A 10,493-nucleotide genomic window follows, 5' to 3' on the forward strand; every position below is an offset into this window, starting at 1 on the left:
ACCACATCCCCTTAATTTGGCCCCTCCCTGGAGATCCTGGATTTATTTTGGGAGTTTGTAGAAACTGCTTCTGTTTATTCACAGGGACACATTGTAAGAAACCATATTCTCTAAAATCATGGATTATCAGACTTTGCTAGTTGAAATCATATCAGTGAGAATAGAACATCCCACTCTTGCCTGAAGGACCTCAGCCAGGCCGGTCACTTTGACACAGAAACAGCTGTAGTGCTCAGTTAAGGAGGTTTCAAACAGAACGTTCCGCGTTCAGATTAACACAGTTTCCAAGAAAACAGGACTTCAAGTCCCGTTCTCAGCCAGAGTCTGACATTAATCCCTTTCATACAGCTGGGCTTTGCTGTGAGCCTCTAAAGTACCGCTTCTTTTAAATTTGACCTACATTGCCTCACCCCTACTCCCACCGCAGGTTCCTGGGTTTATGAATCAAGCGGCTCCGAAACGTCTTTCTCAGGCCATCTTTTCTCCGCTGTGGGGCCGACGGTGGGTGATGGATGGTACAAAGGGCAAGAGGTAAGTGGGGTGGGGGTGGATGTTACAAGCCGGGGAGGCGGGAGGGCAGAAGGGAGCCGGGAGCCCCAGGATGAGAGGGGAACACAGGCTATAAGCCAACTTCCACTGTCACCACGTTGCCGAGAGCAACGTGTCCTCAGTTCTCACAACCACCGCTTAAGTGCGGGTTATTATTCCTCCATTTAAAAGAGGAGAAGACGGGAGCCTAAGCAACATGCCTCGAGTCATCAAATCAGGAACTGGCAAGCGTGGATTCCAACTCGGTTCTTTGAACTCCGGTCTGTGCTCAGGAACCGCGGCCTTTCCAAGTAAATGTCCGGGAGAAGGGCCCCGCCCTGCATCTTCTTCCACAGACTATCGACCACCACCGCCCTGCCGCCCCAGGGAGCGCCTAAAAGCCTTAAGGCTGGAGACGGACGCCACAGTCTCTGAGCAAAGGGACGACGCGGCCATTGAAACCACGTCTAGTCATGTGGACCAATCCCCAGAAAGTGAAAGAGCAGAAGGGCGGGTTTACGCAAAACACAGAGCTTGAGCAGGAAGGCTAAACAGTAAAAACCTTATTTAAGGTCTATTTCCAAAAATTTAGTTATTATTATGAAGCAAAAATAATGAAGAATTGGTTTTAAGCAAGATTACACATTAAGAAAAGTCTAATGGTTACACCATAAAAGTCACCACAACCGTAAAAGCTATAGCAAGAGTAAGGCTGGCCGGCAGCGAAAGTTACCGGTATCGCTTCTCGGCCTTTTGGCTAAGATCAAGTGTAGTATCTGTTCTTATCAGTTTAATATCTGATACGTCCTCTATCCGAGGACAATATATTAAATGGATTTTTGGAACTAGGAGATGGAATAGGAGCTTGCTCCGTCCACTCCACGCATCGACCTGGTATTGCAGTACTTCCAGGAACGGTGCACCCCCCTTTGGGGGAACATTTTGGTAAACAAAAATAAGAATACAGTATTTCAGATTTTCGGTTGTATAAATACATAGTGTTAAGCTTTTGTGGGGGTAACTTGTTTCAGTAAACGATGAAGAAGAACGTATGTAAATTGGAGTTTTTCTTTATTTGCAATGTGTATCGCGTAGTTTTATGTACTGTATGTTCCTAAGCTGTGTTTCTTTATAGGACCGGATATTCTTTTGCTAGTTTTATCTATTAGCGGGGGGTGAAGAACAAACACATGATTTTTACTTTTAATTTTCTCATTTCTGGTTTCGTTCGGTTTTCTTATTTGTGAAAACTTTTTCTAGTGGCGGCAAGGGAGCGTTTCACTATCGTCGTCTGTCTCGATGCGGAGCACGGGTTCCGCAGGCTCACTAGTTATGGCTAATTGCTTCTGAGATGCGGGATGTTCCCACACCCAGCCTCCAACCTGTGTCCCCTGCATTAACAAACAGATGGTCCATGATACCGTTTCAAGTTTCCACAGTGGAAGCGCTGAAGTTTCCACGAAATATGGGGAAAAACTAGCTGGATGTTATGAGCTCTGACAGTTCCAGGGTTTTTGTTTTTTTTGGAGATTTCTAGGTTTCTGTTTACAGTGCCATTAAAAGAATCTTAGTATCACAGAAAACCCGCGTGGTCCCACCGAACCAGAAGAACCATTATGTTCCTCGTTTAAATGATGTTCTCAGGGCTTCAGTGGTTCTAGTGGTAAAAATCCACGTGGTACTGCAGCTGACACGGGTTTGAGTCTTAATCCCCTTCGATCTGTGGTAGCCCGTAAGTACTCTATTTCAACGCCGCAACTATTGAATCTCGTCGCCTAAGAGTTCGTGCTCAATAGCAAGAACAACTACCGTGATGAGGAAGCCGCGTACCACCATCGCAACAAGAAGTAATTCTCGCTCGCCGTCCGCGTGCAGAAACAGAGACGCAACGCAATCAAAAATAAATGAAGTAAGGTGTATAAAAAGTCTTCAGAAAGAATAGTGCCCTGGTAAGCTCAAGAGAGAGTGGAGAAGTCAGAGGACCGACGTCTGGTCTGGACTGAGCTAGATTGAGAGTGTCGTTTCCTCATTAACACGAAGTCAAGAGCACTGGGGGAGTGTTACTCGGTGAAGTCCTACCGCCACTTCTGCACCGGAGTGGAAAATCAAGCTAGCTTCTCTCTTGAGGATTCAAATCGGCCCGGCGAGAGTGGGTTGCTTTATTTTTACTGACGTAGTTTAAAACAAAGATTTCCGAGAAGCTTTGATTTCTTGGAACAACAGTTCTCAATAAGTCATTCAAGGAAGGGGGTAGTTCTGATTTTTTTTTTTTGTTGTTATATTTTAAAAATTGCGTCTTGTTCTTAGTACTGTTAATTCTGCAGCTTTTTTTTTTTTTTAACTGTGAGTGGTGATTTTTAGGATCACCAAACCTCAACGTGAAGAAGAATAATGCCCCACCTTACTTATCCAAAAGGAAATACGTAAGATGGTTTCATTTTCCCCAACTTAATTCGTGTTGTCTTTTCGTTCTTTAATTTTTCTTTTACGCTGCTTCGGGTCTTCATTGCTGCACGCGGGCTTTCACCCGTTGCTGCGAGCGGTAACTACTCTTCGCTGTGGTGCGTGGCCTTCGCGTTGCGCTGGTTTCTCTTGCTGCTGAGCACCGGCTCTAGGCGGCGGACTTAGGTAGTGGTTGCACGCGGGCTCTAGAGCGCAGGCTCAGTAATTGTTGGACACGGGCTTAGTCGCTCCACAGCCTGTGTGAATTTTCCCGGAGTAGGGTTCAAACCTGTGTCCCCTGCGTTGGCAGGCGGCTGCTTGATTACTGCGCCACCAGGGAAGTCCCCGTTTTCTCTTTTCATACTCGAAGTTGAAGCCCTGCGCTGCACTAGCGTTTCAATCGTTTCTGAAATGGTCTCTTACCTTGTCTGGTGCAGGAAACATGATGCTTTGGGGTAGGGAAACGGGCTACGGCTGACTGGACCCGGCACCGCGGTTCAGTTAGGATGCGTTTCACTCGAAGCGTAAAATGGTCAAGTTACTGTTTAGATCTCCACCAGTAAGTATCTCCAGGTTTCATTCTCGTAAAAGCGAAACCAACTGGCGCGGAAGGGATTTTTTTTCACTCTTGCGGCTCTTTAAACTCCCAAAAACAGCGTTCCACTCGATCGGACTCCGCGCGCGGGCTGGTGACGCAGCTGCTGCGCCGGAAGTGCGAGCCGTGGGCTCCGGGACTCAGCTATGGCCGCTGCGGCAGCACGCTGGAACCATGTGTGGGTCGGCACCGATACCGGCATCCTGAAAGGTGGGTGGCGGGGCCGGGCTTCGGGAACCAGGGGGGTCGCCGTTTGGGGACATGGCGCGACTAACGTCCGTGTCCCACAGGCGTGAACCTTCAGCGCAAACAAGCGGCGAACTTCACGCCGTCGGGCCAGCCGCGGCGCGAGGAGGCGGTGAGCGCCCTGTGTTGGGGCGCGGGCGGCGAGACTCAGGTGAGCGGCCGCTGGCAGCCGGAGCGGGGGGTCTCGCGCGCGGCCGCCTCACTCTCCTCGCCATCCTGCCCTCCTCTGCCCGCAGATCCTGGTGGGCTGTGCGGATGGGACAGTGAAGCACTTCAGCACCGAGGAGGGCAGGTTCCAGGGTCAGAGGCACTGCCCCGGAGGGGAGGGCATGTTCCGAGGCCTCGCCCAGGTCGACGGGTAAGACCGAGAGCCCCTTGCTGAAACGCTCAGGTCGTAGGGAGAGCATTGAGGTTCCCGTAGGATGGCCGAATAATGGCGATCAACCTTGAGGTGACACGGGCCTGGTCTGTGTGACAGGGACCTTTGTCCTGCCTAAGTGCGTTCATTCCTATAACAAACATTAACTGAACACCTACTGGGTTGTATATAGTCATTGGGGGAAACGCAAGGGCTTCAGGTCAACCAGACACAGTACCTGCCTTCATAGAGTTTGCATCCGCCAGGGTTTTTCTTTTGGCTCCATAACATTTTGGATGACCCTGAGCAAGTCATTTAATAGTTTCGAGTATGTTTTTCAGTGGGGGCTAACAACCACCAACAAGGCGGTGAAGCTCCCAAAGTAAAAGATAGGAAAGTGCTAGGTTGCAGGCCTAGCTTTCTTCCGAAGATGAAGAGAGAGGCTGTGAGCAGGCTGTGTAGGTTTGGTGATGTTAATCCTGACGGGTGAGGTGTAGAAGGCTCTGTGGGGGTGAGAAGTTTGAACTGGCCCTTGAAGCATGGGTAAAATTTTGAAATGTGGAGAAAAGAATAAGGGCATTCTAGAAAGAAGCTCCTGCCTGAGCAGAGGCCAAGGATTGGTGTGAGGCTACAGGGTACATCACAAGGAAGATAAATAGCATTTGAGAGTTGAAGCTGAGGAAACGTTTTTCCTTTTTTTGTTTTTCTTTTTTATTATTTGTGAGGAAGCATTTTAATATGAGATAGGCGAGGTAGGTTGGGATTAAAGGTAAAGGGCTTTAAGTGCCAGGCCGAGAGATCTGCACTTCTGTAGGTGGTGGGGAGTTACTGGTTTTTGAGCAGGAAATGCTGTGGTCAGAGCTATGAGCCTGCAGGAATGTGGAGGATGGATTGAAGAGAGGGCTGTTGGGAGACTGTTGCCACAGCCCAGGCAAGCCCAGAGCCTGAACCGAGTTGAGAAGGGTGGGCAGATATGAGAAAGAGTATGGGCTTGAACTGTACAGATCCTGGGACTTGCTTGGGCTTCATGGGACGCATACTCTGAGGGAGAGATTGGAAGCCGGAACAGGGAACTTGAGAGAAGAAGCTGGTGTTTGATTTTGGCCAAACACTAAATCCAGAACAGTCCCCTTTCAATCCTTTCAGAGCTACTAATCTTGACCTCTGGTGACTGACTCAAGGTTCAGAAAGACCAGCAGGGCCAGGTGCCCCAGATGTAGCTGTGGAATAGCAAAGGCTCTCTGCTTTGGAGTATCAGACTTGATTTCCAGCTCTGGTTCTGACATTTATAGCTGAGTGGCAAATCTTTTAATTTCTCAGAGCTTCAGTTTCCTCACTTATGAGGCTGGTAAACCCTTACCTTGTTGAGGAAATTAAATAACAGCCATCAAGCCCTGCCCAGACCCGAGTAACCTAGAGGCTTCCTTAGGAACAGGACTGGTATGGGACCTCCCTGGTGGCGCAGTGGATAGGACTTGACGCTCCGAGTGCAGGAGGCCGGGGTTCAATCCCTGGTCGGGGAGCTAGATCCCATGTGCATGCCTCAACTGGGAGTTCACATGCCGCAACTAAAGAGCCTGTGGACTGCAACTAAGGAGCCCGCCTGCTGCAACTAAGACCCGGGGCAACCAAATAAATAAATATATATATATATATATATATTTTTTTTTTTTAATAAATTTATTTATTTATTTATTTTTGGCTGTGTTGGGTCTTCATTTCTGTGCGAGGGCTTTCTGCAGTTTCGGCGAGTGGGGGCCACTCTTCATCGCAGTGTGCGGGCCTCTCACTGTCGTGGCCTCTCCCGTTGCTGTACCGGCTCCAGACGCGCAGGCTCAGTAGTTGTGGCTCACGGACCCAGTTGCTCCGTGGCATGTGGGATCTTCCCAGACCAGGGCTCGAACCCGTGTCCCCTGCATTGGCAGGCAGATTCTTAACCACTGCACCACCAGGGAAGCCCAATAAATATTTTTTAAAAAAGGAACAGGGCTGGTAGGAGGGAGTCTAGTTCATATGAATTTAGGGGTGGGCCGACTGAGGCCAGAGAACAACCCCGCTCCTTTTTTTAACCCTAACTCTATCCTCCCTTTGCCAGCAGCACCCTCATCACATGTGTGGATTCTGGGATTCTTCGAGTCTGGCATGACAATGACAAGGAGGCATCCTCTGACCCTGTGAGGTTCCCCTGTCCTGATCCTGATGGTTGGGGAAGGTGGTGCCCAGGGTAGGAGCCAACTGAAGGCTTTGCGGGAGGAGGAGTAAGGATCTGGAACCGACTCTCATCTCCCCTCTCATCTTCCATTGTTTTCAGCTCTTGGAACTGAGGGTGGGCCCTGGGGTGTGTAGGATGCGCCAAGACCCAGCGCGCCCCCACATTGTTGCCACAGGTGGGAAGGAGAATGCTCTGAAGGTGTGGGACCTGCAGGGCTCTGAGGAGCCTGTGTTCAGGGCCAAGAACGTGAGTGATGGGGGGCAGGGAGGGGCTGGTTCCGAGGTCCAGGGAGTCTGAGGCCACTGACTATGTCAGAGACCAGCTGGGCTTTAGGGGATAATGATAGAAGGCAGGAGGAGGGGGCACACTGAGCCCTTCACAACCCTGTCCCCCGTCTACCCACCCTACCAGGTACGGAATGATTGGCTCGACCTGCGGGTTCCCATCTGGGACCAGGACATACAGTTCCTCCCTGAGTCACAGAAGCTCGTCACCTGTACAGGGTACCACCAGGTGAGGCACCACCCCACCCCTATCTCTTTCTGGGCTTAAGCAGCCTCCTGGAGAAACAGCCTTGCTGTGCAGGCTCGGTCCCCACCATTCGGCACAGCCACCCTGCTTGCCATCCTTCTTCCATCCCTGAGCTCCCAGAAGAGGGACGACTTCCCCCGTCTGTTCCAGCCCAATGGCTGAGCCGGTGACCTTCTCTTACTACATTCTAGGAAGGAGCTCCCTGAACTGTCATTCTTCCTTTAACTCCCACCTGGAAGAGAAAAGAAGGGAGTGTCCCCTTCATAGTAGAATCACATGGTTCAGGTGTCATGAGAAGACGTGGGCTGGGTATCAAGAGAACTGAGTTCTGGTCCTGATGCAGCCTCTGATTTGCTTTCGGACCCAAGCCTGACCCTCTACTAACTGGCCTCAGCTCCTCAGCTTTACGGGAAAGGTCCACATGGGGATCTTTTCAATGGGTCTCTCTCTCTCTCTCTTTTTTTGACTGCCCTGCGCTGCATGCGGGATCTTAATTCCCCGACCAGGGATCAAACCCGTGCCCCCTACAGTGGAAGCACGGAGTCCTAACCACTGGACTGCCAGGGAATTCCCAGCTGGTCTTTTTTTTTTTTTTTTTTTTTTAATTAATTTATTTATTTTGGGGTGTGTTGGGTCTTTGTTTCTGTGCGAGGGCTTTCTCTAGTTGCGGCAAATGGGGGCCACTCTTCATCGCGGTGCACGGGCCTCTCACTGTCGCGGCCTTTCTTGTTGCGGAGCACAGGCTCCAGACGCGCAGGCTCAGTAGTTGTGGCTCACGGGCCCAGTTGCTCCATGGCATGTGGGATCTTCCCAGACCAGGGCTCGAACCCGTGTCCCCTGCATTGGCAGGCAGATTCTCAACCACTGCGCCACCAGGGAAGCCCCCAGCTGGTCTTATTTGAAGTTCTAAGACCCAGGCAGGCCTGGGTGGCTGTATTTGCCCTGTTTCCTTTGCTCCTGCATATTGAAGTCTGCTATTGGTGATACACCTCTGCTCAGAACACATATGAGGGCTTCCTGTCTCCTCCCTGTTCAGACTTAACGTCTTTCTCTGCTTGAAATTCAGCAACTCTGACAGTTGGACTGACTTGCTTTTCCATCCCGAGAGGGGAGTACGGGGGGATGGAATGCTCATGCATGCAGACCATGGGAATGCTGCCGCCTCCAGGCTGGGGGACCTCTCTCCTCAGCCCTGTATGTTCATGCTCCTTAGCAGCTGTCTCTCCTCTACCCCCCAACACACAGAGAAGAGGGGTGCATTTCAAATGAGAGTTTCTCTGAAAGAGTGGGTTGTCAACAAAGCAGTGTATGAGGAGGGGATGAAGATGTGGAGGAGCCAGAGGGGGTATGTGGAGTGAGGGTACTGTTGGTGATGCCTCAGTCTTCCTCCAGGTCCGTGTCTATGATCCAGCCTCCCCCCAGCGCAGGCCGGTCCTCGAGGCCACCTACGGAGAGTACCCACTGACAGCCATGACCCTCACTCCTGGGGGCAAGTGAGTGTTTAGAGGGCAAAGTGAGGGTTGGGAAGGACTCCAGGGGGCCCCTGCTGACCCCATGTGCCTCTGATCTCCTCAGTTCGGTGATTGTGGGGAACACTCATGGGCAGCTGGCAGAAATTGACCTTCGGCAGGGTGAGTGGACTAGGGAGCCTTGCGGGAGGGGAAGGGGTGGGGAGGAAGGGCAAGATTCCCTCTGACAAGGTGCAGTGGAGCTGTTGAGCCCTCTTTCAGGTGCCAGATTGCCCGGGTTCAAATCCTGGTTCTGCCAAAAGCTGTGTGACCTTAGATTACTTTGTCAATTCCCTGTGCCTTAGTTCCTTCACCTGAAAAATGGAGATATTACTGGTAATTGCCATCTCAGCGTTATGTTAAACGAGGATTAAATGTTGAAACATAAAGTGATATGAACAGTAAACACTCAATAAATGGTTGTTGGCTGGCCAGCTAGCACTGATTCCTACCGCCTTCTCTAGGGCGCCTACTGGTCTGTCTGAAGGGGCTGGCGGGCAGCGTCCGAGGGTTGCAGTGCCACCCTTCAAAGCCCCTTCTAGCCTCCTGTGGCTTGGACAGAGTCTTGAGGGTACACAGGATCCGGAATCCACGGGGCCTGGACCATAAGGTGAGAGCCTGCTGCCTCCTGTGCCCCGGATTCATGTTTCTATTTCTGCAGGCTTGGCCCATTAAGGTCCCTCATCTTTTGCAGGTTTACCTCAAATCTCAACTGAACTGCCTCCTGCTGTCAGGCAGGGATAACTGGGAGGTAAGCAGTTGGGTCTGGGAATGTGGGAGCTAAGGGCACAGGTGTGAGGACTTCCCTGTGAAGAGGAAAGGGAAGCAGCTGGAACTCAGACCTGGGACTGTCCATCCATCTGCCAAGTGTAGTCCTAGAAGAGTTACTGCCAAGGGTGAAATGGGCGCTTGGATGGACATGGTTTCCAGGAGCAGGAAGTAAAAGGGGTGGTGCCTGGAGGAATTATTCCCCTTCCCTGTGGGTCTGACTCCTAAGCTCTTCTCCCACTCACCAGGATGAACCGCAAGAGCCTCAAGAGCCCAACAAGGTGCCCTCAGAAGACACAGAGACAGATGAACTCTGGGCTTCCTTGGAGGCAGCTGCCAAGCGGAAACTCCCCGATTTGGAGCAGTCCCAAGGCGCCCTCCAAACCAGACAGAGAAAGAAGAAGCGGCCTGGGTCCACCAGCTCCTGAAGAGCTTGTGCTCACGTTGTAAATAAACAGCTTAATACGCACCACGACCCTGAGCCTTTTGTGTTGGCAGAAAGGAAAGAGTGAAGGCTGCTCCCTGAGCTGGGGTGATGGGGGGTATCTGACGTCACAAAAGCAGCGCCGGGAGTCGGCGGGCTGGCGTGGGTGGAACCGAGTGCGGAGGCCGCGCGTGGGGCCATGGGCTGCTGCCAAGGCAAGGACTTTCAGACTTCGGATGAGCAGGCCAAGGAGGCCGGGTCAGAGGAAGTTCAGGAAGGTGGGACCGGAGACACAAGGGTGCCCAGGGAGCCGGGAGTGCGGGAGGGACCACCCGGAGGTTGGACTGGGGAGGGTAGAGCTCAGCGGCCTCGCATCCTCGCAGGCAAAGAATGGGTCGATGCAGACTCGGCGGAAAACCGGAATCTCAGGTCGCACGAAAGGCTTCTGATCACTGTGCTGTGGCGGCGGCTCTCCCTGTTCAGCCGTCGGGGCTCCTCGCGGTCAAACAAGAAGCAATCAGTCCAGAATCCAAAGCAGGCGTGTACGTTCCAGGAGTGCAACCGGGAGGGGATCCAGGAGGAGCCGGAGAAGGGGTGACCCCAGCCTTGTTCTCAGTCCGCCCCAGCCTCCCTCCAGAGAATAAAGTTTCTTAACTTGTACCTGCCTGAGAGCTTCTGCCTCCAAGGCTCGCTTTGCGCGCACAGGGCGCGGGCACCACCAGTGCTGCGGGCTCTTTAAGGCTCCTCCCCCGAGGCTGGCCCAGCCCCTTGGGCCCACAGCCCCCGTTCCTTGGGGGCGGGGCCACGGTTGCGGCCTAGCCAATGGGAGAGCGGAGTTGCGCTTGCGTTTGGGTGGAGGGGCGTGTCTCTCGGGTCGCCGG

General features: G+C 52.1%; 2 protein-coding genes across 6 annotated transcripts; both read left to right on the plus strand.

Annotated features, from left to right (window-relative positions):
- The first annotated feature begins 1,991 nt into the window (after positions 1 to 1,991).
- WDR74 (WD repeat domain 74) lies at positions 1,992 to 9,657 on the plus strand. Of its 5 annotated transcripts, none has more exons than XM_082344150.1 (11): positions 1,995 to 3,775; positions 3,856 to 3,962; positions 4,048 to 4,169; positions 6,265 to 6,343; positions 6,481 to 6,627; positions 6,793 to 6,894; positions 8,305 to 8,405; positions 8,488 to 8,543; positions 8,885 to 9,030; positions 9,115 to 9,171; positions 9,437 to 9,657. In XM_082344150.1, exons 1-11 carry the CDS (start codon positions 3,712 to 3,714, stop codon positions 9,614 to 9,616), a joined length of 1,161 nt encoding a protein of 386 aa, XP_082200276.1. In that variant the 5' UTR covers positions 1,995 to 3,711; the 3' UTR covers positions 9,617 to 9,657. The 5 variants fall into 5 exon arrangements, with proteins under 5 accessions (XP_082200278.1, XP_082200276.1, XP_082200277.1 ...); XM_082344151.1 differs by having other exon boundaries at positions 1,998 to 3,775; positions 6,268 to 6,343; XM_082344152.1 differs by lacking the exons at positions 4,048 to 4,169; positions 6,265 to 6,343 and having other exon boundaries at positions 1,992 to 3,775.
- Positions 9,658 to 9,787: 130 nt separating this feature from the next.
- Positions 9,788 to 10,429, plus strand: TEX54 (testis expressed 54). Its single transcript, XM_082344225.1, has 2 exons — positions 9,788 to 9,890; positions 9,996 to 10,429. The coding sequence occupies exons 1-2, from the start codon at positions 9,812 to 9,814 to the stop codon at positions 10,208 to 10,210; spliced, it is 294 nt and encodes a 97-aa protein (XP_082200351.1). The 5' UTR covers positions 9,788 to 9,811; the 3' UTR covers positions 10,211 to 10,429.
- Positions 10,430 to 10,493: the final 64 nt, after the last annotated feature.

Source organism: Balaenoptera borealis (assembly GCF_965194805.1).
Source record: "Balaenoptera borealis genome assembly, chromosome: 11".
Taxonomy (NCBI): domain Eukaryota; kingdom Metazoa; phylum Chordata; class Mammalia; order Artiodactyla; family Balaenopteridae; genus Balaenoptera; species Balaenoptera borealis.

Coding starts and splice junctions, on each gene's coding strand:
- TEX54 (XM_082344225.1), top strand. CDS start 9,812: ATGGGCTGCTGCCAAGGCAAGGACTTTCAGACTTCGGATGAGCAGGCC. Junction 9,891..9,995: donor GTCAGAGGAAGTTCAGGAAG/GTGGGACCGGAG, acceptor GCATCCTCGCAG/GCAAAGAATGGGTCGATGCA.
- WDR74 (XM_082344150.1), top strand. CDS start 3,712: ATGGCCGCTGCGGCAGCACGCTGGAACCATGTGTGGGTCGGCACCGAT. Junction 4,170..6,264: donor GGCCTCGCCCAGGTCGACGG/GTAAGACCGAGA, acceptor TCCCTTTGCCAG/CAGCACCCTCATCACATGTG. Junction 9,031..9,114: donor CACGGGGCCTGGACCATAAG/GTGAGAGCCTGC, acceptor CATCTTTTGCAG/GTTTACCTCAAATCTCAACT.